Raw genomic sequence first — 21,647 nt, 5'->3', positions numbered from 1 at the left:
TGTGGCTGCCCAGCCCCACTGCATAGAGGGAACTCACCCGGCACAGGACAGTGGGTCCCAGACCAGCCACCCAGGAGAGCTACACGAGCCCCTGCCAGGCCGGCCCCCCTGGGTGGATGGGGCTCTGTGCCACCCCGCCACCATCAAGGGTACCTGGACCCTCAGGACAAGTGGGTGGCCCAGGCCTGGCCGCCAAGAGAGGGAGAAGCTTAGCCCCTTGGGGCTCTGCTGGCCGTGTGGGGCGTGCAGGCCCAGGGCAGCTCTGAGAATCCACTCTTTCTCACTGATCAGGGTCACCATCCCACGCAGGTGCAGAGGTCCTGGGGTGACCCAGAGGAGACAAACCCCGGGCACCTCCTAGAAAAGAATGGGCAGCTCAGGGTGGCCTGCCCCAGCCTGGGCCTGAGGGCTGTGGTCAGCTCACAGCTGGGCCTCAGCCAGCCTGCTCTGTCCACCTAGGCCCACAGTGCCTGTGCCCGCCCAAGGGACAAAACCTCATTGTGAGAGCGGCCGCCGTCACGCCCTCCCTGAATGAGAACTGTGGGCACTGACCCTCTCCCTGGGCACTGCGGGCCTGTGACAGGGCACAGCTGGGCTCAGGCACTGACCACCCTCTCCCCTGCGCTGGCTGAGGAGGAGGAAGGGGGTGAGGGAGAGAAGCAGGAGGGAAGCGGCCCATCCAGACACCCCGGCCCCAGTGTTCAGCCCAGCCTGTCCCTGGCCAGCGCTGGGGCACTGTGGCATGGTCTCGAGCCTGGCCTGCTGCTTGTGCTATCATCAGGGGCAGGTGGGTCGACTGGCCTGGCTTGTGTGTGGGTGCTCGGACCTCGGAGGCCCTGGGCCCAGGTGGTCTAGTGTAAGGTGACGGCTTCCTGGGAGGGACTGGGAGGCATTGCAAACAGCTGGGCTGCCTCACGCCAAGGCCCTGGGGCAGGTGTGGGCCAACGACTTAGGGAGCCGAGGTCCTGCCCGGGCCCCCAGCTTAGATGTTGAGACGCCCAGGATGGCCTGGGACCTAGCGCAGGAGTGACTGCCGGCGCAGAGGGACCGGGAGGAGAGGCCGCGGTTGCAGCCCGGAGACGGGCGAAGGTGTGCAGCTGAGGTGGCAGGCAGGGTCCTGGGACGGGCGGCGGGCAGGGGCCTCTCCTGGGAGGCTGGGCCCCGTGCCCGCTCACTGGATCCTGGTCCCTGGTCCCTAGAGCTGCCTTGCTGGACGACCCCGGACCCCAGCCTCAGGGCCCCTCCATCCTGCATAGCCTGGCGCCCGCCCTCCTTGCTGGGGCCCCCACACCGCACCCCAATCTGGCCAGGGAGGGACAGCCGGGGAGGGTGTGCAGGTCACCGGGAGAGGCAGTGGGACGGGTCCTGGGGTTGGGTCCTCGGGTCCAGGGGCGGGGCCAGCGGGCCTGGGGCGGAGTCAGGGCTGGGGGCGGGGCGGGCCGTAGCGGGGGGTGGAGCGCAGGCGGGACGCGGCGGGGCCGAGGCGGGAGGGACGGTCGTCGGTGGCGGCCGTGCGCGCCCGGGCCGGGGTGCAGCGGCGGAGCGGCGGTCATGGAGGTGGTGGACGAGACCGAGGCGCTGCAGCGCTTCTTTGAAGGTGAGCGCCGCGCCGCCCTGGGGACCAGAACCCGCGCAGCCCGGCCGCGCCTCCCAGGGGACGTGGCGACCCCCAGCCCCCCACGGCGGAGGCCCCGAGACCGGGAGCCCCCTCGAGACTGCCCCCGCACCTGGGGCTGGGACTCGAGACTAGAACCTCCTCCGAGACAGTCCCTCGTCCGTCCGGGCTGAGAACCCCTTTGAGACAGTCCCCACCTGGGCCTGGGACCCTCCCACTGCCTTCCAGGGCTAGGTCCTGCTTGAACTGCACCCCCCCAGCGCCCCCGCACAGCGGTATCTGCCCTGGGAACCCCGGAGCCTGGACCGTGCCCCAGACCCACACGCGGCAGGGCTGCGTCCCAAACCTGTCCCCAGCGCCTCCCCGCGGAGTGACCGCCCCTTGCTTTGACCCTGAGCAGGAGCGCTGGGGCGGGACCTACGCACACCTCAGGTGTGTCTCATCCCACGTGGGTTTTCAGGGTCTGCCCTGTGTCTGACCACTTACCTCGCCTGGGCACCCTGGCCCTCCCCAGGGCCAAGTTAGGAGGACAGGGAGGTGCCTCTCCCAGGCCCCACTGCCTCTCAGACCCCCGCTGGGACGTCTGGCCAGGCCCCTGGCCCATTGCCTCCCTCTCCACCACCTTGGGGAGCCCCTACCCCCACTCTCTAAGCCTATGTCCTGCTCCACCATCCCTAGTAGCCTCTGAGCACATCTTGCCAGGGCGGTGGGGCTGCACCCCCAGTTCCTGTGGGAGTCGCTAGGGAAGAGAAGGCCTTTCCTGCCTCGGTTTCCCCAGTCTGATTTGGGGACCAGCCTGGGCAAGGGCATCCCATGCACTGTCTGCTCTGGGATGCCTGGCACCCACCGGACCCAGGCCCCAAGGAGCCAGGTGTGGATGAGGTCATGCGGTCTATGCTGGGTCAGCTGGGCCATTTGGTGGAGCAAAGGACCCTCATCAGCCCCAGGGCCCTTGTTCCTGTTCATCATCCATGGGGAGGGGCTTCTGGAGGCTGGGTTTCCCAGGGGAGGGAAGAGACATAGGTCCTTACCTGGGGTGCTGTTGGGGTGCTGGTAGGTGACCCCATGACCTACAGCCCCTCTTCATCCCTCCTTCCTAGGACCCTGGGCCAAACCTTCCCTCCTGGCCCTGGGTGGGGGGCAGGGGCTGACGCCACAGCTCAGCCATGCGGCCGCCTGGCAGGGAGGCTGCAGCTCCTCCAGAGATAAGAGGAGCTGAAGAATGTGGTGGGGAGCAGGGCGGGGTGCGGCGCCCGCCCAGGAGGGCCAGAAGTCTCCAGAGCCTGCGATGTGGGGGGGCACCCGGAGCCGGGGTCCCTGGGCTCCTGGGAGAGGAGGCATGCAGGGGACCCGCCTGAGGTGACAGTATGGGGCTCAGGGTGGGTGATGGAGCCCCAGGACAGTGTGCCGGGAGGGAAGCTGAGCTTGGGGATGTGGCTGCACCGTCCTGGGCTCCTCCTGGTGCCCATGTAGTCTCAGCGTGCACCCTGGACAGGGGCAGAGGCCTCTGGACAGGGAGGGAGCTGGGAAGGGCTCTGGTGTGTGCCCTGTCCTGGTCCTGTCCTGTGGGTGCTGGCGGGGGCTAAGGCGCTTTGTGCCCAGGTAGGAGGCTGGTACAGTGGCCCCCGTGACTACCCGCTAATCCCCTCGAGAGAGGCACCAGCGGCCCAGAGCATGGACACAGGGCCTGTGCAGAGGGGACCCACCGGCAGGATGCACTGGCTGCCAGCAGGTAACGGGTCCTTGTGGCAGGTGACCTGCTGGGCCATGGACTCCAGAGCCAGGCCCAGGACGGGCAAGACAGTGTCGGAGGCTCCCACAGCGGCTGCCCGTGCAGGGCCCTCGCTCTTTCCGGTTCTTGCCTGCAGGCAAGGGTTCCCCGGATGCCTGGGAAGGTGGACATTTTGGGGGACGAGGGCTGGGCCCAGAAGGGGGTGGGTGCTGGGTTGGATTCTAGGGAGCAGCCTGCTCCCCCGGAAAGGTGCTGCCCCTGTCCCCTGCAGGAGACACGGGAGGTTCCTGCTGGGCCCCCACACCCGTGCTCCAAGACCCCTGTCCCAGCCCAGCCCGTAAGCCTCCTCCACCCTGACGCAGGTCCTAGGCCAGGCGGGGAGATGCCAGCGGGGGTCTGACTCATCCACCCAGGGCTCCAGCCCAAGGGGCAGCAGGAACACGCCCAGCCGGTGAAAGCCACAATCGATATTTAGGCAGAGGCCGGAGGGGCATCCCCTCCGGGGTCACACCCAGCCCCACCCAGCCCCACCACAGTCTCTCCTGGTCTGGGGGCTGCAGGGCGAACACTGGAGGTCTTAGGAAGCCCCTGGGGACCTGGCCCTCTCCCACTCCCAGGGCTCCGGCCCAGGCGCCTAGGCTGCCAGGTGACAGCCCACGGGTGCCCATTGGCTGCTGCCCTCGGACTTTGGCCTTCTGATAAGCAGGACAGGAATCATTAACTGAATCATTAACCAGGCACAGCCCTGCCCAGCCAGCCCCATTTCTCCCTCCTCCTCCCCTTGAAGCCCAGTTTGCAGTCAGGGCCTCAGTTTCCCACAAGGCCCGGGTGTGGGGTGTGGGCGGGGACCTGGCGGTCTCCAGCCGGCCCAGGGTGGCGAGTGGCTTTTTGCAGCCTCAATGGGCCCTGGCTCTCGTCTGTAAACTGGGGACACAGTCACTGGGCTGGTGACTCATGCCCACCTCTGGGGGTGCTGTGGGGACCGTAAGACCGTGCCGGCCTGTCAGCTCCACCGGGCTGTCCTCCCGTCCTTCCCAGGGCAGGTGGCACACAGTGCAGCTCTCCAGTCACCCACCCACCCCAGGGCCCTGGATGCCCCAGCTCAGGCTGGGCTGAGAAAGCCCTCGCCCTGTGGTCCCTGATTCCAGGGCCAGGGAACTTGGCAGCTGGTGTGTGTGCTGTGTGGGGGGCCCAGGCCGGGCAGGGCCTGGTCCCCAGCCCACCCCACTCACCCCGGAGTCAGGAACACAGACCTCCGGTCCCCCGAGGGCGGACCTTGGTCCTCCTTTGTCTTGGCCTGGGCTCCTGGGGTGCCGAGGAGAGCAGGAGGTGACCCCTTTCCCAGGGCGGGCCGAGTGGGGAGGGAGGCTGTGGGCGGCCTCAGCAAGCTGACCTGGGGTCCTGGTGAGCATTGGCTGCTGCTAGGTGGCCAGGGCCGATGCGGCCCCACGGTGCCCCTGCCTGGTGGGGTCGGGGCTGTGTGATGTGGCCGTGGCCCTCACACATGTGCGTCTGCTCCCAGCACCAGGCCTGGGGACCCTGCTGGACCTGGGCCTCAGCCAGCACCTGACCTTCCATGGTGCAGTGGATCTGCTGAGTCCTCGTCACCTCCTCTCCCCTGGACAGGACAGTGGCTGGCTGTCCGGCCTGGCCCTGACCCTCGCGCTGGCCTGGCCCGGAACCGGTGCATGGCAGGCGCTCCTGCGGGAGTGTGGAGTGCGTGAGCTTCCACGCCTACCTGCGGGTTCCCGGCCACTGTGCCCCACACTAAGTGGTGCCTGTGCCCCAGGCTGAGAGTATCCAGGGCTGTGGGTTTGGTGTGTGACCAGAGGATAGCACGGCAGCTGTGTGGGGTCCCCAGAAGACAGGTCCCTGCCTGCTGGTGTGTGCACTTCTGCATAGTTGCTGCAGGGCAGGCCTCGAGCAGACAGCTGTGGCCCGGGCTTGAGGTCCAGCCTGCCCGTGCAGCTGTGGGCCGAGCTCCCTGAGAGCCCGGTGCGGAGAGCAGACAGCCAAGGCCCCACTGAGCACCCACCCTGCAGGTCCTGTGGGTAAGGGGTGGGGTCACTCAGCACGGAGTGGGATACTCTGTGGGAGCCAGGCCTCTCGGCTGCAGGGCTCTCCAGGCCCTGTGACAATGCTGACAATGCTGGGCCGGGCAGGGGCTGAGCCCCGCTGCTACCTGGAGCCAGGGCACCCCAGGTCAGCGCCTAGCACCTGGGGAAGAAGGACGCTGGGGGTCGGGCGTGGGCCCCATCCACCCCATGTCCACGTCGCCCGGCCTGGTCAGCACCTGGGCCTGGCCCACCCTGCCCACGGATTTCCGCCATGTTTGGGGCATGAATTGACAAGTGCCCCATTGACGGGGCAGGGAGGGGGCTGCAGGGCACAAGCCTCCCACTGTGTGGCAGCCGCACCCTCGCGCCCCCGGGACAATGGCCGGGACTCAGCAGCGGCCACAGCTGGTGGGGGGAGGGGCCGGGGACACCTGGGCCCCCGCCTGCCAGCAGAGAGGCGGGGCCAAGGCCAGCATCCCACAGCCAGACCCCCCGCCATGGGCAGGCCGGCGTCTGGCTCCTGTCCCCAGCAGGTAATAAAGGGCCAGCCAGTGGCAAGGATCTGGGGCCTGGCTGCCTGGGGACCCTGCCGCTGTCCCCGTGTGACCTGGGGCACACTCTGCACAGATCAGTATCGCACACCTACTCTGTGCAGGGCAAGAGGGCACAAAGGGGCACAGCCCAGCTCCCGTCCCTGGAAGCCATGGACAGGTACCCTCAGCCTGGAAAACAGAGGAGAGGAAGCCACCTGGCCTGTGGGTGAGGTGGGAGGAGGGTGTAGCGTAAGCCACCTAAAGGGATCTTTCCTGGAGAGGCTGCAGCCTGTGCAAAGGCCCTGGGGCAGGGTTGGGGGCACATGCTTGTCCCGGGCTTGAGCAGCAGCCTGGCCCTGGGTTCAGCTGGGGCCATGGGAGTGGCTGCAGGGTGGGAGGCGGGACCAGAGAGGAGGACAGAGATGCCAGCCCGCATCCCTGTGGGGGTGCTACCTTCTGGTGGTGGGCCAGCCCTGCCCTCTAGGAGTCTAGGCTCCGGAGACGCAGCCCTCCCAGCAATGCGAGACCTGGGCCTCTGGACAGCCACTTAGGGTGCCCTCGAGAACGTACCCTGGTCAGGGACCCTTGTTTCTCATGGGTTGGTGGGACGGGTGGGGCCACTGCCGGTGGCCAGGCCCTCGGTGCAGGGGCAGCAAAGGGCAGCCCAGGCAGCCCACGCCCGCAGGGAGTGGGCGCCTCCCCCCCGCCGCTGTGCCCCTCCCCCACCCAGCGCCGTCCCTGGCACCGGAGGGTCCGCCCCCCACATCTGGATCTCGTTAGGGTCTCCATCCCTCTCACGGGGTGGGCGGGGGATTAGGCGATTAGCTCCTGGGGAGGAGGGAGGAGGGGTCGCGGCCAGCGTCCACCGTCCACCGTGGGCCCCAAGTTCAGCCTCAGCCGCTCCTCAAGTGTGGGCCTAGTGCTGCGCTGTTTAGGGAGACCCAACCCCCAGGCAGTGCGATGCCTCCCTGACCCCAAGTGCGGGTGACTGGGGTGCAAGAGCACTTGTCCCTTTACACCGTCAGTGTCGCCTTTGCCATCGCCAGGGCTGGGGGAGCTGACACTGCCCGCAGGCCCGCGGAGGAGGCCGCGCAGCCAGCCCTGAAGCTGGGGAGCGCTGGCCTCGGGCCTGGCTCGCAGTGGTGCGCAGTGGATGGGCTCTGAGGCTGGGCTCATTCTCGGTGCTAGGGTCCCTTGGGCTTGGTGGGCGTCCCTGTCTGTGGAGGGGGTCAGCCGGAGGCCCTGGGCTGCCCAGGCTCGTGACTCTAGGAGGGCTTAGCTGCTCATTAATCACCTAAGCGGGGCTCAGCATTCTTGAAATGCCAGCTGGGGCCAGGGAGCAGCAGGGCCGGGGACTCTGGGGACCCCGGGCTGGGCTGGGGCTGAGCACCCACTGCCCCAGGCCCGCAGCACCAAGGCCTTCGCTGTGCGCCACCCACTCTCCTACCCGGAGCTGAGGCCCACAGAGGGAGACACGGCACCCTCTCACCCAGAGCTGGCTCTGCCCCGGGGCTCCCCAGAGGGTGTGAGGCACAGACCCCCGAGCTCGAGGCCCATGCGAGGGTCCTTCCTGCCTAGTGGGGCCACCAGCCCAGGCCAGCGGCGTGGGAGGGACTGTCCTGCACTGTTGGGGTGACGCATCTCCAACGTCAGCCTGCTTATCACCCGCCCTCGGGCTCCCCCCGCAAGGTGACCCTGGTGGGGAAGGGCTGGCGCCACACCTCCCTGCCCTCATGGGCCAGGGCCAGTGGGGAGGGCTCGGGAGGAGCAGAGCCAGCGCTGCGTCCCCTGGGCGAGCCAGGCCCCGCCTCCTGGGGACCAGAGCCCTGTGGGCACTGGCGGGTGCTGCCGTGCCCACCTCCCCAAAGCTGGGGTGGCTGTGGGCCCCCACCCTGGGCTCCCCTGATTGTGGCCCCGGGCTGTGGACTGTCATGAAGCACTCACTGCTCCCCGGTGCTCCCCGCAGCTCACAGGGCTGGGCGCCTGCATCTCACTGGGATGGGGTGGCGGGGCACGAGTGACCTCCCTGCCCCCAGTCTGCACCCTGGGCCTGTCCTGTCACCTCCTTGGGCTAGGGACGTTTCACCCCGCATCCCGGTGGGGCCGAGGGTGGACAGCAGGCCCCTGAGAGGGCAGGAGGGTGGCACTGGGGTCTCAGGGAGCCTGCCCAGCCCAGCCCTGCCCGCAGGCCATGACATCAACGGCGCCCTGGAGCCGTCCAACATCGACACCAGCATCCTGGAGGAGTACATTGGCAAAGAGGACGCATCCGAGCTGTGAGTCGCCCTGGGAGCCCCGACCGAGCTCGCCCTTCCACCGGCCGCCCGCCTGCTGAGCCTGCTCCCTCTCCGCAGCTGCTTCCCCGACATCTCCGCTCCCGCCGGCTCGACTTCCTACCCCCACGGGCAGCCTGCCGTCCCTGGCTCCAGCGGGGGCCACCACCTGAGTCCTCCGGCTGGCGGACCCTCCCCAGGGCGCCACGGTCCCCTCCCACCCCCAGGCTATGGCGCCCCGCTCAACTGTAACAACAACAACGGCCTGGGCGCTGCCCCCAAGCCCTTCCTGGGGGGCTCCGGGACCCCCATCAAGGCGGAGCCCAAGGCCCCCTATGCCCCAGGGTGAGTGGGGGGGCAGGGCAGGGATGTGGGGCTGAGGGGTGGGTGGGCTCCCCAGGTCCTCAGCGGGGTGCACGGCTGACCGCCCTGTGTGGCGCGAGCCTCCGAGCCACTGTCTTCCGAAGAGGCCTCCCCGCCCAGCCCCGTCTCTCTGAGTGACCCCGGGACGGGCCCAGCACTGCGGTGCCCGCCATGCTCCTCGGAGGCACCTGGGGCTAGGTCAGGGGACCCCCGAAAGTGAGCCCCGAATTGCCCAGTCCGGGTCACAGAGAAGCAGCATGGGGTGCTGGGGATGCAGCCACCCGCACCTGCTCAGCAGGGTGCTCCGAGCCCGGGCATCGGGGCTGGGCGGAGGCTGCGCTCAGGTGTGGGGCTGCTTGAAGCCCTGGTGCTGTCCCAGGGCTGGGGCAGAGGGAACAGTGCTGAGCCCCAGGAGCGCGGCCGGCTGGGGCCTGGCTGTCAGCAGGGGTCCGGGCGCAGCTGGGACCCCTTGAGGGTGTTCCCGACGCCTCCGAGAGGGGGCTTGTGCAGGTCCAGTTGGGCACGCGGGCCCAGGCGTGGCCCTGTGGGCTCGAGGCAGGGCAGGGGTGCTGGCGCCCAGGGCTCCCCTCCAGCGCTACACACAGCCCCACGGCCAAAGCGAGGATGGGGAAGCAGAGGGCCTGCCAGGAGGCTCAGGGAGCCGGGCTGTGGTGTGAGTGCCCTCAGGGACGGGGTCCCAAGGCTCGGCGGCCGGGCCAGGCTGTTCAGCTGCCGGCCGGAGCCACTGGAGGGTGTGGGCTGCGACCTCAACACTCTCCTCTGCTCCCTCACCAGACCTTCCCCGGGCCACGTTCGCTGTCTTCGCTGTTGCAGTGCTGGGGATGGAAGGACTCCCAGCCCTCTTTGTTTCTTATTCTGAGGCAGGGTTTCACTAAGTCGCTAAGTTGCCCGGGCTGGGCTCAAACTTGCAAACCTCCTGCCTCGGCCTCCCGGTGGCTGGGGCTGTGGGCAGGCGGCAGTGCACCCGACTGCAGGGTCTGCTCGCTCCACACACAGGCGGATGGGTGGCTCGTCCAGGGACACTGGGGCTCTGCAGTCAGTGCCGGGCCGTGTGCAGAGGGCTTGTGGGCGGCCCGGAGGGGGCTCTCCAGACGAGGGACAGGGATGGCCAAGGAGCCAGACCCGAGTGAGTGGCCACGGCCTCCCCTTGCTGGCCGTGCAGGACGTGTTGACCTCGGGGCCTGCGTTTGTTCTTGCTCCCAAGCCACTGATAAACACCCCTGGTGAGGAAGAAGTTGGCCAGGCCCTGCGGAGCTGGCACCCTGCCCGGCCCGCACCTGCCTCTGGGGGGCAGCCCCGAGCCCCAGCCTCCCCTGCTCCGCCCCTGAGGCCCACGGACCCCCAGGGCTGCCGGGCAAGCTGGGTGTGGGGTCCTTAGGCACCATGGGGTCCACAGAGACCCTGTAGTCTGGGGCCGGGAACCCCAAGGCCCCCAGCCCCACTTCAGGCCCAGGGCTCGCTGGGCACACCAGGGCGGGTGGCAGAGATGACACCACGGAAGGAGGTGCCTCTGGTGCCTGGGTGCCCCAGCACTGCCAGCTTGAGGCCCAGAAGCCCCCTCTGGCCCCACAGCGTGCTGCCCGACTCGCCCCCCGACTCGGGCTCTGAGGCCTACTCCCCCCAGCAGGTGAACGGTGAGTCGGTCCGCCAGCGCCCGGGCTGGGCAGCCTTATCGGGAGGGCGGGCAGGCAGGAGGCGGGTGGGGGCCGGGGCTGCCCAACGGCCAGATTATCGCTGGTCAAACACTCCCCAGCCTGGCCATTGTTTCCCCGCGGGCGGGTGGGGAGCTGGGCCGTCTCTGTCTCCAGCCAGTGTCCCCGCCGGGGATGCCGCCCGCCCGGCCGCCCGAGCCATCATGGACGCACCCTTCGGTGGTAAGTGGGCCAGGCAGGGCCTGCTGCGGGCCCACCGCGCCTGCCTGCCTGCGGGGAGCAGCGGCCCGCAGGTGGCCAGGCGGAGTGACCCTGGCAGCCTGGGAGGGGTCAAGAGTTCTGTTTATCTTACCAAACATGCCTGGAATGCCTGCCGGGAACAAAGGGGGCTGCAGCCTCCTGGGGAGCAGGCAGGGGGAGCCAGGCCCCTGGCACTGTTGGGACCAGGCTGCTGCGTGGGGGGCTCCGGCCGAGGATGGGTCTGAGAGGAGCTGGGGGAGGGCGCAGGTCGGATGGTGGGGGACTGCCCAGCCCGCATGGGCCTGCTGTCCTGTCCCGCCAGCTCTGGTGGCCGGAAGCAGCAGGTGGGCCTGGGAGCAGGGCGAGGCCGCTCTCCACTCCTTCCTCGCAGACCCCCGCCTGCTGCGGACGATCACCCCAGAGACCCTGTGCCACGTGGGGGTCCCCTCCCGCCTGGAGCACCCACCCCCGCCCCACTACCCCGTGTTGCCGCGGGACCTGTATCTGAAGCCCGAGCCCCTTGTCCCACCCTACACGGCCATGGGCCAGGGGCTGCTGCCCGGCGAGCTCCACCACACCCCACAGCCGCAGATGCTACACCAGCTGTTGCAGCACGGAGCAGAGTGAGGCCCAGGCCTGGGGGCACAGGGTGGAGAAGGGGGGCCGGCAGGGCCAGGGCACAGATGGGTAAACTGAGGTCTGAGAGGGGGAGCTGGGACTGAGGCAGGGCCAGGCCTTAACCTGGACCCCAGGGGCTGCACCTGCTAGTTGGCCCTCATCTGTGTTTCTGTTGAAATTTTATCATCAAGCTGGGCATGGTAACGCACGCCTGTGATCCCAGCACTGTGGAGGCTGAGGCAGGAGGATCACCGTAAATTCGAGGCCAGCTTGGGCTACATAATGAGACCCTGTCTTAAAAACACCAAAAAAGAACATTTTTTTTCATTGATTTTGTTCAAGGAAAGATGCTACTGTCAAAGGCCATTGTAGACGGAAGGGCGGGGAGCCATGTAGGCCCGGAAACCCCAGCCTGCATGGCCCAGGCCTCTGTGACTGGTTCTGACCCAAGCACCCCCACAATGCCCCTAAGGAAGGGTGTTCGGACCCTGGGCAGGGGTGACGGACAGTGTGTGGCCCAGAGGGGTCCTCCAGGCTGGGCAGGCTGGGCGCTGCCCAGGAAGGGGCTTGGGAGAAGCCGGGCCCATGGCGCACCCTGTGTCCCCCAGGCCCCCCCCGCACCCCTCCAAGAAGAGGAAGCACTCTGAGTCGCCCCCCAACACCCTCAGCGCCCAGATGCTGAACGGCACGATCAAGCAGGAGCCGGGCACTGTGACCGCGCTGCCCCTGCTCCCCGCCCGAGCCCCGTCGCCGTCCTGGCCCCCGCAGGGCCCCCTGTCCCCGGGCCCCAGCTCCCTGCCCCTCAGCATTGCCCGGGCACAGACCCCGCCTTGGCATCCTCCTGGGGCGCCCTCCCCAGGTACTCAGCCGGCCAGCCCTGGGGGTGGGGAGCAGCTGAGCCCCGGCCACATGGGTGCCCCCCTGCAGGTCTCCTGCAGGACAGCGACAGCCTCAGTGGCTCCTACCTGGACCCCAACTACCAGTCCATCAAGTGGCAACCCCACCAGCAGAACAAGTGGGCCACTCTGTACGATGCCAACTACAAGGAGCTGTGAGTCACCGTGCCCTGTGTCCTAGAGCAGGGGGCACTGCCACTGCAGAGCGGGACCCTCAGACTCCCGGGGAGGCGCTGTGTGCCTGAGGGCGGGCCCAGGTCAGGAGGAAGTGGCCCTGTGTACGCCGCCGCCTCCTCCCCTGCATTCCAGGAAGATGGCGAAGCCCAGGGTTCCTGGCCCTGCCCATAGCCTGCTCCCCGCCAGGAGGAGGACGGGCGCGTTGGCAGAGGTTTCCCGGGGGCATTCCTGGCCCTGCACCGACACCCAGGCTGTGGGTGGACCACTCCCCTGCTCTCCCAGAGGTCCAGATGGCGGAGAGGGCAGCTGGCTTCCTCCCTTTGACAGGGCCCCGCCCTGGCAAGGTGGCCTCCTGCCGCTGAGTACCCTGGGCTATGTGATTCCCAGCTGGAAGCCCCAGGGCCAGCAGGGGCCCAGCTGCTGTGCCAGTTCAGTAGTCCCTCGAAGTGGGGCCTGAGTGAGGGCAGGTCCTGGGGGAGCCCCTCTTCCCTCCATGCTCCTCTGGCCGATCCTCCTGACAGGCCCAGGCCTGGCGGCTGGGGGAGCTGAGTCCCTAAGGTGGCCCACTTCCTTGCTGTCCTGCTAGGGGCCCAGAGGAAAGACGGGTGAGCCAGGCTGAGGCCTCCCGACCGAGCAGAATGTGTGCCCCCACCCACTAAGCGTCCCTGTGGCCAGTGTGAGGGGCCAGGGCAGAGGCAGTAGTTGCCTTCTGCGTGGCCACCTGGAGCTCCCCTGCAGGCACCACCCCAGGGACACTGCATCCGCCGTGGATGGGCCTTGCTCTGGCAGGGTTCGCGGGAGAGCCCCAAAACGCCTCTCCCTGCCGGCAGAGCGGGAGTCGGGGGCTGGGCCCGTGGGAGCCTGTGCCTGGACCCACGGTTCCCATGGCAACTGGCTGTCAGGCCCATGAGGCTCTGCAGATGCAGCCCCCGGCCTACTCCCCTCCCGGAGGCCGGTCACAGTGGGGGCTGTGAAGCACCTCGAGCTCCTCCATCGGGGGGCCTCGGGTCTCGCCCGCATCCTGTCCCTGGCACATGTAAAGAAGTATGTGTGCGAATATTCGTGGGGACTCAGTTTCTGTTTCTGACATGCCAGCTCCTCACTGCAGGAGGGTCTTGGGGTACAGGGCAGGGCACATGGGGGCCCCCAGGACTCCTGAGTGCCATCACTGCCCCAGGCCTATGCTCACCTACCGCGTGGATGCCGACAAGGGCTTCAACTTCTCCGTGGGTGACGATGCCTTCGTGTGCCAGAAGAAGAACCACTTCCAGGTCACAGTGTATATCGGCATGCTGGGCGAGCCCAAATTCGTGAAGACGCCCGAGGGCCTCAAGCCGCTCGACTGCTTCCACCTGAAACTGCATGGAGTGAAGGCAGGCTGGGCCGGGGGGCGGGGGCCCGGGTGTGCTGGCTTCCCAGGGACCCCCTCTCCGGAGACCCCTCCCTCAGCTGCCTCCTCCCGAGCCTGCTGCTCCCTGGGTCCCAGCTCCCCTCTTGGCCTGGCCTCGCCTGGAGCCTCTCCCCACGACGGCCCCTCGGCCTCCCCTGCCCTCTGTCACTCAGGAGCCCACAGCCTGCCACCTCCTCCTGAGACCCTGGTGCCCCCCGGCACAGCCACAGCTTCGAGGGGTCCTGGGCCCACGCTCACTCCACCTGCCTGCCCCTTTGTAGCCTCTCATGGGCTCCCTGTTCCCCAGGGTGCCCCCCAGGCCCGCTGTGAGGCCGGGCACGGGTCGGGCACCCCCAGGCCTGGGTGCGTGTCCGCTATGCATGTGGGCCCAGGCAGGCGCCTGCCCTGAGCCCTCTGTGTCCCCAGCTGGAGGCCCTGAACCAGTCCATCAACATAGAGCAGTCGCAGTCTGACCGCAGCAAGCGGCCCTTCAACCCCGTCACGTGAGTCTGTCCCATCAGGCCCGGTGCCACCCATGGTGACCCACTGCATGCTTCTGGCCTGGCTGGGCAGCCCCCTCCCTGCCCTGAGCAGCTGCCCCTCTGCAGGGTCAGTCTGCCGCCCGAGCAGGTCACCAAGGTGACCGTGGGGCGTCTGCACTTCAGCGAGACCACCGCCAACAACATGCGCAAAAAGGGCAAGCCCAACCCCGACCAGAGGTGAGGCGGGGCCGGCCGGCCTGCTGCTTCGAGGGCCGATCCAGGGGGTGGGGGGTGGCGGGGCAGACGCCTGCTGCCTGCCCCTGTGGACGCGCAGGTCCTGCCCTCGGTGCCCGAGCGTACTGACCCCATGTGTCCAGGTACTTCATGCTGGTGGTGGCGCTCCAGGCCCACGCGCAGAACCAGAGCTACACGCTGGCCGCGCAGATCTCGGAGCGCATCATTGTGCGGGTGAGGCGGCCTGCGCCCTGGGCTGCCGGGGGGCGGGGGGCGGTCCTGGCCTGGGGTCCCCTCACTCAGGGTGCAGGTGGAGGGGACCCGAGCCTCCTGGGAGTTGTCCCCGCGGGCAGGACGCCTTCCGCTGGGCAGCGGGTGAGGGGCCGGGCTGCTCTTGCAGAGGCGGCCTGGGGCCCCCCCTCCCCCAGGCCCTGCCTGTTCCCACCTCCCAGGAATGACCCAGCCCCAACTTGACCTAGGCTTCCAACCCAGGCCAGTTTGAGAGCGACAGCGACGTGCTGTGGCAGAGGGCGCAGGTGCCCGACACCGTCTTCCACCACGGCCGCGTGGGCATCAACACCGACCGGCCGGACGAGGCGCTGGTGGTGCACGGCAACGTCAAGGTCATGGGCTCACTGCTGCACCCCTCGGACCTGCGCGCCAAGGAACATGTGCAGGAGGTGGGCAGGGGCAGGTGGGCGGGGCAGGTGGGCGGGGCCATGCGGGCGGAGGCGGGAGGCAGGGTCTCCTGTCCACGCCCAGCCCGGTCCGCCTGCCCTGCCACGCTCAGGCTGGCCGTTCCCCAAGGTGGACACCACAGAGCAGCTGAAGAGGATCTCGCGCATGCGGCTGGTGCACTACCGCTACAAGCCGGAGTTCGCCGCCAGCGCCGGGATCGAGGCCGCGGCGCCCGAGACTGGTAGGGCCTGGCACCCTGATCCAGGGGTTCCGCTGCTGGCCTGGGACCTGAGCCCTTGACCCAGGAGTCCAATTCCTGGCCCCCACAGTGTGGCCCCGTTTTCTGGGACCCCGCCCCTTCTCCCGGGACCCACTTCCAGCGCCCCCCACACCCCGCATCCCAGCGAGCGTCCGTCTGGCTTCGCAGGTGTCATTGCCCAGGAGGTGAAGGACATCCTGCCCGAGGCCGTGAAGGACACGGGGGATGTGGTCTTTGCCAATGGGAAGACCGTAGAGAACTTCCTGGTGGTGAACAAGGTAGGCGGGTGCTGGGGTCCCGGCGCAGAGGGGCCCAGACCCCGTCCGCTGGGGCACACGCGCCCCTGGCTACACTGACCCTGCGGGGCAGAGGCTGAGTCGCACTGCCTCTGGGCGCCGTGGGTGCACGCTGACGGCTGGCCCACAGGAGCGCATCTTCATGGAGAATGTGGGCGCCGTGAAGGAGCTGTGCAAGCTCACAGACAACCTGGAGACACGCATCGATGAGCTGGAGCGCTGGAGCCAGAAGCTGGCCAAGCTGCGGCGCCTCGACAGCCTCAAGTCCACCGGCAGCTCAGGCGCCCTCAGGTGGGCACAGTGGCGGCCGGGAGGGCGGGCAGTCCTGGGGGAGCCCGCGCTGGGGCACTCGGGGCCCTCACCTGGCCCTCCCCGCAGCCACAGCGGCAGCCAGTTCAGCCGGGCAGGCAGTGCCCCCCACAAGAAGAGGCCCCCTAAGGTGGCCAGCAAGGTGAGTGGCAGGCTGGGGGCAGCCGACTCTGGGCTCCTCCCTGCTCTCTGCCCCAGAACGGGGGGCCGCAGGCCGCCTCAGTCCCTCTTCCGCTTCTCCCTCCTCCCTGCTCAGTCATCCTCAGTGGTCCCTGACCAGGCCTGTGTCAGCCAGCGCTTCCTGCAGGGAACCATCATTGCCCTGGTGGTGGTCATGGCCTTCAGGTGACACCCCGGGGCCCTGGGGGCGCGGCATGGGAGGTGATGTGGCCAAGGTCTCCAGGGAAGGGGCTGCCCTGTGCCGACCCCTGGGGAGCTGGCCAGTGGCTCTGGCTCTGACAGTCACCCATCCTGTGGCCGCCAGCGTGGTGTCCATGTCCACCCTGTATGTGCTGAGCCTGCGTGCCGAGGAGGACCTGGTGAGCACCAACGGGTAGGTCTGGGGTCGGGCTGGGCAGAGTGGGAGGCCCGCTGGGGTCCCCGTTGACTCAAGGTCTCTCGGGCTGCTCAGTGCTCCGGGGGCAGGGGGAGGCCAGGGTGCAACCCGGCCGTCACTGCCGTCGCCCAGCTCCCAGGCCGCCTCTGACTGTCTGCTCTCTCCTCGTGCCTGTCCCCTCTCGGCCTCTGTTGCACTTAGCTATCTTGCGGTGCCCACGTCCTGTCTCCTGGCCCTGCTTCGCCCCCAGCGTGCTGGGGGGAGTGAGGCCTTGTGCCTTTGGTACGTGGGACCCTCAGCCCCTGTCCCACCTCCTTCCCACCGTCGTCCTCCCGTCTGCCCAGGCCCCGGCCCTCCCCTCGGCCCACAGCCCTGAGCTCCCCTGCCTTCCCCAGCAGGTCCAGCCAGAGCTTTGGGACCACGAAGCTCCGCCAGTTGCCCATGACCACTGGGGTAGCGGGCATGCAGCCCTCCCTGCCGCTGGGTGCGTGCCGGGCTGGGCTGCTGGGATGGGAGGTGCAGGGCCCACGTCCTGGGCTCATCAGACCCCCCCTTCCTCAGTGACCCCCAGCCCGAGCCCCGTGGCCCCGGTTCCAGCCGTCCGAGCTTTGGACCTGTGCTCCAGCCACCCCTGCCCTGTCATCTGCTGCACCACCCCCAGCCCCAGGCCCAGCCCCAGCCCGGCCACCAGCCACTCAGGTACGGGCCTGGGTGGGGGGCCAGCACAGAGGAGGGCCTAGATCTGTGGGTGGAGGGGCCTTGGGGCCCAAAGCATGGACCATAGGAGGCCTGGGGAGGCACCCTGAAGGGGCCCAGGACAGTGGGCTCAGCGACCTTCAGGCTGACACGGGCCAGTGCCCTCCTCACTGCCCCGGTTCTGTCCACAGGCCCCAGCCAGGTGGCCCCGCTGCCAGTCACTAACATCAGAGCCAAGTCCTGGGGTATCTCGGCCAATGGCATCAGCCACACCAAGCACCCTAAGGGCATGGAGCCTGCAGCCAGCCCTGCTGTCCCTTTTCCTGGGGGGCCAGGCAAGGCCAAGAACAGCCCCAACCTCGGGCTCCGCGGCCGGGCCCGCCGAGGGGCACCCCCACTCAGCCCCTCTGGGACCCAGGGCCAGCCAGGTACCTGCCTCCCTGACACTGCCAGCCAGGCCCGCAGGCCCTGTGGCCGGGTCACACGGTGCCTGGCACAGGGCAGCCACAGTGGACATGGGGCATATGGGGGTCAGGGTCTTTGTCGTCCCCTCAGTGGCCTCCAGGAAGGCTGCTGGCCCCACCGTCCAGACAAGGACGGCGAGACATCGGGGAAGGGTTTGCCAGGGCCAGACAGCCTGGGTGGAACTCGCGCCCACTCTGCCCAACTCCCTTGTCACTGTGCCAGGGTGAGAAAGGCACTGTACAGGGTCCTCCAGCGCTCTAACCTCAAACCTTCAGAGGTTTTAAAACGTTTCATTTTCTTTTTGTAGTACTTGCTGATTGAATCTAGGGCCTTGACACTGAGCTCCATCCCAGCCCTTTTTATGTCTTCATGGGGTCTCACTAAATCACTACGTTGTCCAGGCTGGGCTGGAACTCGTAATCCCTCTGCCTCAGCCTCCCGCAGTGCTGGAATTCAGGTGTGCACCGCCATGCCCAGGCTCCTGAGCGCCTGTCACTGCAGAGGCTCTCAAGCTGGGCTCCGGAGGTGCCCTGGGGGCGTGGGCCCGTAGCCCTGCACGGACATGTGAGCCTCTTCACCTCCACTAGCGAGCTCGTGGCTTCTAGAGCAAAAAGGCTCAGACGGTGCCTTGCAGAGGCTGAAGTTCAAAGTGACGGGAACCGGGTGGGGGCTTCCTGGGCCGGGGCCTACAGGCAACCGAGACGGACACTGCTGCCCCAGCCAGCTCAGAGATGGACACCAGTGGTGGCGAGAATCCAAGGGGACAGGACTGGGGGGCTTCAGAGGACACGCAGGGGCCCCCGAAGTGGGAAGGGCACCTGCCCCGGGCTGCACGGGGCACCCTCAGTCCTTTAGGGTCCGTGGTCTGGCAGGGGTTGAGACCAGTGGCCTGGTGCCCAGTCCCAGATCACAGGAAGGGCCTGTCCCCCAGCCAGCGTGCTGGGGCCTGGTGGGGAGGGTTCCAGCAGGCTCCTGGGTGGGGACAGCTGCAGTCTGCAGTGCTCCCTGCGTGGTGCCCACAGCTGCTGGTGCAATGCTGAGGGGCGGAGTGGAGGCCTGGCTGCTTCCGGGCCAGGGTTCTGGTTCTGCCGGCAAGGGGGTGCGGTGCGACCCTGGCCATCTGAGCCACCACACTGAGGTGCGTGCTGAGAGGCCTGGCGGGAGGCTGCCGCCCTCGCCCGGCCCCAATGGCCTCTCTTCCTGCAGACCCAGTGCCCTCCCTGACCTCCATCCAGGTGCTGGAGAGCGCGATGCCCATCACCTCCCAGTACTGCGCCCCCGAGGATGCCTGCAGGTGGGCCGCGCCCAAGCCCGGGTCTCTCCCTCCGGGCAGGGCAGCCCCTGCTAGGCCTGGCTGAGCCGCCCTCTGCCCCACAGGCCCGGGAACTTCACCTACCGCATCCCAGTGAGCGGCCGCACCCCACTGCACCTCAGGCTGACCCTGCAGATGAAGTAAGCACCGTGCGGGAGCCGGAGCCGGACAGTCAGAGGGCCGGGGGTGGGCTGGGCAGGCACAGGCTCTCCCCCAGCTCACTGTGCTCTCCCTCAGCTCCTCTGCCCCCGTGTCCGTGGTGCTGTGCAGCCTGACGGCGGCCGCGGAGCCATGTGAGGACAGGGGTGTCCCGCAGAGCCCCCGGACGCCCTGGGACACCCAGGTGGGAGCAGCAGGAAGCGGTGGCCAGCAGCCCGACCCTCTTCCCCGGACAGTTCCCCGAGCGGCTGAGGAGCGGGAGCCGGTGTCAGATGCAGAGGTCCCCACGAGGGACGGCCTGGGGACAGTGCGTCTCCACTGGCTCTGCTCGCTGCTGGTGCCCCTGCTGCACAGGGGCCAGGCTGGGCGCGTCAGTGAGACTGCGGTTGGCAGGGTGACCTGAGGGCCAGAGCCCTGGGCTCCGGGCCTGGTCCCGTCCAGCGCCTCCCTGGCCAGGCCTGTACACTGGGCCAATGGCCTAGGCCACAGAAGGGGGAGCCGCTGCCCGTTTACTGTCTGCTCGGCAAGGCCCCTGGGCCTCTTGCCAGGCCCTTGCTCCCACTGGTGGGACAGAGGTGGGACACAGGCTTCCGCCTCCAAGGACGGACTGTCTTCAAGGGGGAGGGGCTGTGTGGAAAGCAGAGGGAGTGGGTGAGAGCAGAGGGACAGCCCAGCCAGCACGTGCCGGACGCCACAGCAGAGCCGCAGCGGGAGGTGGGCACACAGACCCAAGCACCAGGCTGGGAGGGTGTGCCAGGCAGATGGGTGTGGGCCCCTGCTCTCCATGCCGTGCGACCTAGGCCAGTGGCTGTGTCCTCACCTGTAACAGGGAGCGGGCTAGCAAGCGGCCCGCGTGCCTGCAACAGGGTGCGAGACAGGGCCTGGGCAGTGTGGACAGGGAAGGCAGCGGCCACAGTGCCCACCTCTCTGAAGATGCAGGCTGCTCTGGCCATGGGGCTGTGGTGGCCCAGGGGTGGCAGGGATGGGCTGCGGCTGCTGACCCAGTGCCCTCCTCTGCAGGGCACCTCCCACCAGTGGCCGCTCACCATCCTGCCCTCCCGAGAATTCACCTACCACTTCCGTGTGGCGCCGCAGGTGAGTGTGGGCCCCGCCTGCGCCCAGGACCCAGGTTCCACCTGTGCAGCGGGGCTGGGAGGGGCAGAGGCCTCTGCTGAGCACTTGGCAGGGCTAGCAGGGGTGTCACCTGCCCTGTGTCCTGAGCTCTTGCTGCCCTCCCCCAGGGTCAGGCCAACTGCAGCTCGGAGGCCGGGCCGGCTACAGACTACTACTTCCACTTCTACCGCCTGTGCCCCTGAGCGGTGGAGGTGGCCACGCGGGGCCCTGAGCCGGGCCCTCCTCGCGGACGCAGTGTTACACTGGAGCTGGCAGCCGGGGGCTGTGCAGAGCCTCACAGGACCAGAGTCTTCACCCTGGCGCTGCTGCCTGCTGCCACCTCCCCACCCGGGTGGGGCCAACCCCACCACAGCGGCCTCTCGGCCCCACTCAAAGTCCTGCTGGGGCTGGACAGCGACAGCCCAGGGACTCTCCACGATGTGACTGTTACGCTGGGCCTGGACCCTAAGCTCTAAGTGTGGCCTAGAGGATGCCTGGACAGCTGGCACCCGTGCCTTATGCCACCCTCAGCCCACCACAGCCTGAGCCGGGCCGGGAGCCTGGGGCATCCTGAAGGGAACCCGCCCTTCTGAGCAGAGGAGCAGGCTTCCCTGCCAGCAGTGGGGACAGCTGGGGTGCACGTGCTAATGCTGCAGTTACTGCCCCGGCGACGACTCTCCAATGGGGTTGGGCTGGACAGCATGGGGTGACCCCTGCAAAGAGAGGCCCTGGCACTGCTCCCTCCAGCCCCAAACCCTGGCTTTTCGGCTGTCCCAGGCTGATGGCACCCACTGGTGGCAGCTCCCTAGCCCAGTGCAGAGGCAGGAGTGGGTCAGAAGTCTGAGTCCCAGTGGTGCCTGGAGCACCCAGCCTTGCTGCACGGTGTCCTGTGCAGTGCCCCACCGGGCAGCCTCTGGTAAAGCCCGTAAGATGAGAGGCCTTCCGCGGCCCTCAGAGCACTTACCTTGGGGATGGGGGTGCTGGACCCACCCTCATCCTGACAGACCCGAGTCCTGTGTGCGGAAGGGGAACTCCTGTCCTGCCCAGCCCTCCAGGGCTTCCCTGCCAGTGCCTTGTAGCTGCCAGGCCCCGCTCCTGGGCAGGACTCTGGGGCTCTCTGTGCTGGGGGCACGGGAGCTTGGACTGGGGCCCTTCAGCCCTGAACTGGAAAGTGAGCCGCCTCTGCCCCTGGGTCCCTTCGGCAGCTCGCACTGCCTGAGGTGTGAACACTGGACCAAAGGTGCCCTAGCCCTGGGTACAGAGGGGTGGGCCCCCTCCCCCTGCCCGTCCTGTGGCGGCAGCTAAACGTCCCCTTGCTTCGGCTGTACACAGGGCTTCCCCAGCGGACCCTGCCCACCCACCCAGCAGCCTGCGCTGCGCCGCCCTCCACTTATCTCCCACCTTCTTATATTTATCGTGCACCCACTCTGGGCCCGCTTGCTGTCCCCAGGTTGCCTTTTCTTCTGAAGTACATATACATGTATAAATAAATGTCCAACACTGCCTTGTACCCCAGCTTGC

At 68.2% G+C, this 21,647-nt stretch overlaps 1 protein-coding gene across 11 annotated transcripts; it reads left to right on the top strand.

The window, feature by feature from the left end:
* Nucleotides 1-1,453: 1,453 nt before the first annotated feature.
* On the top strand, nt 1,454-21,636 carry Myrf (myelin regulatory factor). Of its 11 annotated transcripts, none has more exons than XM_087203714.1 (27): nt 1,454-1,597; nt 8,126-8,213; nt 8,292-8,555; nt 10,167-10,228; nt 10,403-10,468; nt 10,878-11,109; nt 11,713-11,963; nt 12,032-12,155; nt 13,355-13,550; nt 13,994-14,070; nt 14,176-14,286; nt 14,427-14,517; nt 14,763-14,963; nt 15,091-15,202; nt 15,389-15,498; nt 15,647-15,807; nt 15,895-15,967; nt 16,082-16,170; nt 16,310-16,378; nt 16,777-16,865; nt 16,943-17,080; nt 17,269-17,505; nt 18,749-18,836; nt 18,920-18,994; nt 19,092-19,197; nt 20,034-20,108; nt 20,255-21,636. In XM_087203714.1, exons 1-27 carry the CDS (start codon nt 1,552-1,554, stop codon nt 20,327-20,329), a joined length of 3,306 nt encoding a protein of 1,101 aa, XP_087059840.1. In that variant the 5' UTR covers nt 1,454-1,551; the 3' UTR covers nt 20,330-21,636. The 11 variants fall into 11 exon arrangements, 9 of the variants coding, with proteins under 9 accessions (XP_087059840.1, XP_012924564.2, XP_004874368.2 ...); XM_013069110.3 differs by having other exon boundaries at nt 10,809-11,109; XM_004874311.4 differs by lacking the exon at nt 10,403-10,468 and adding an exon at nt 16,583-16,663 and having other exon boundaries at nt 16,780-16,865; nt 18,707-18,836; nt 20,255-21,629.
* Nucleotides 21,637-21,647: the final 11 nt, after the last annotated feature.

The sequence above is a fragment of the Heterocephalus glaber genome, unplaced genomic scaffold (genome assembly GCF_053883595.1).
Source record: "Heterocephalus glaber isolate CG9 unplaced genomic scaffold, H.glaber_assembly_v1.0 deba00001806, whole genome shotgun sequence".
Classification (NCBI taxonomy): Eukaryota; Metazoa; Chordata; class Mammalia; order Rodentia; family Bathyergidae; genus Heterocephalus; species Heterocephalus glaber.
This window is presented reverse-complemented; position numbering and strand designations above follow the sequence as displayed.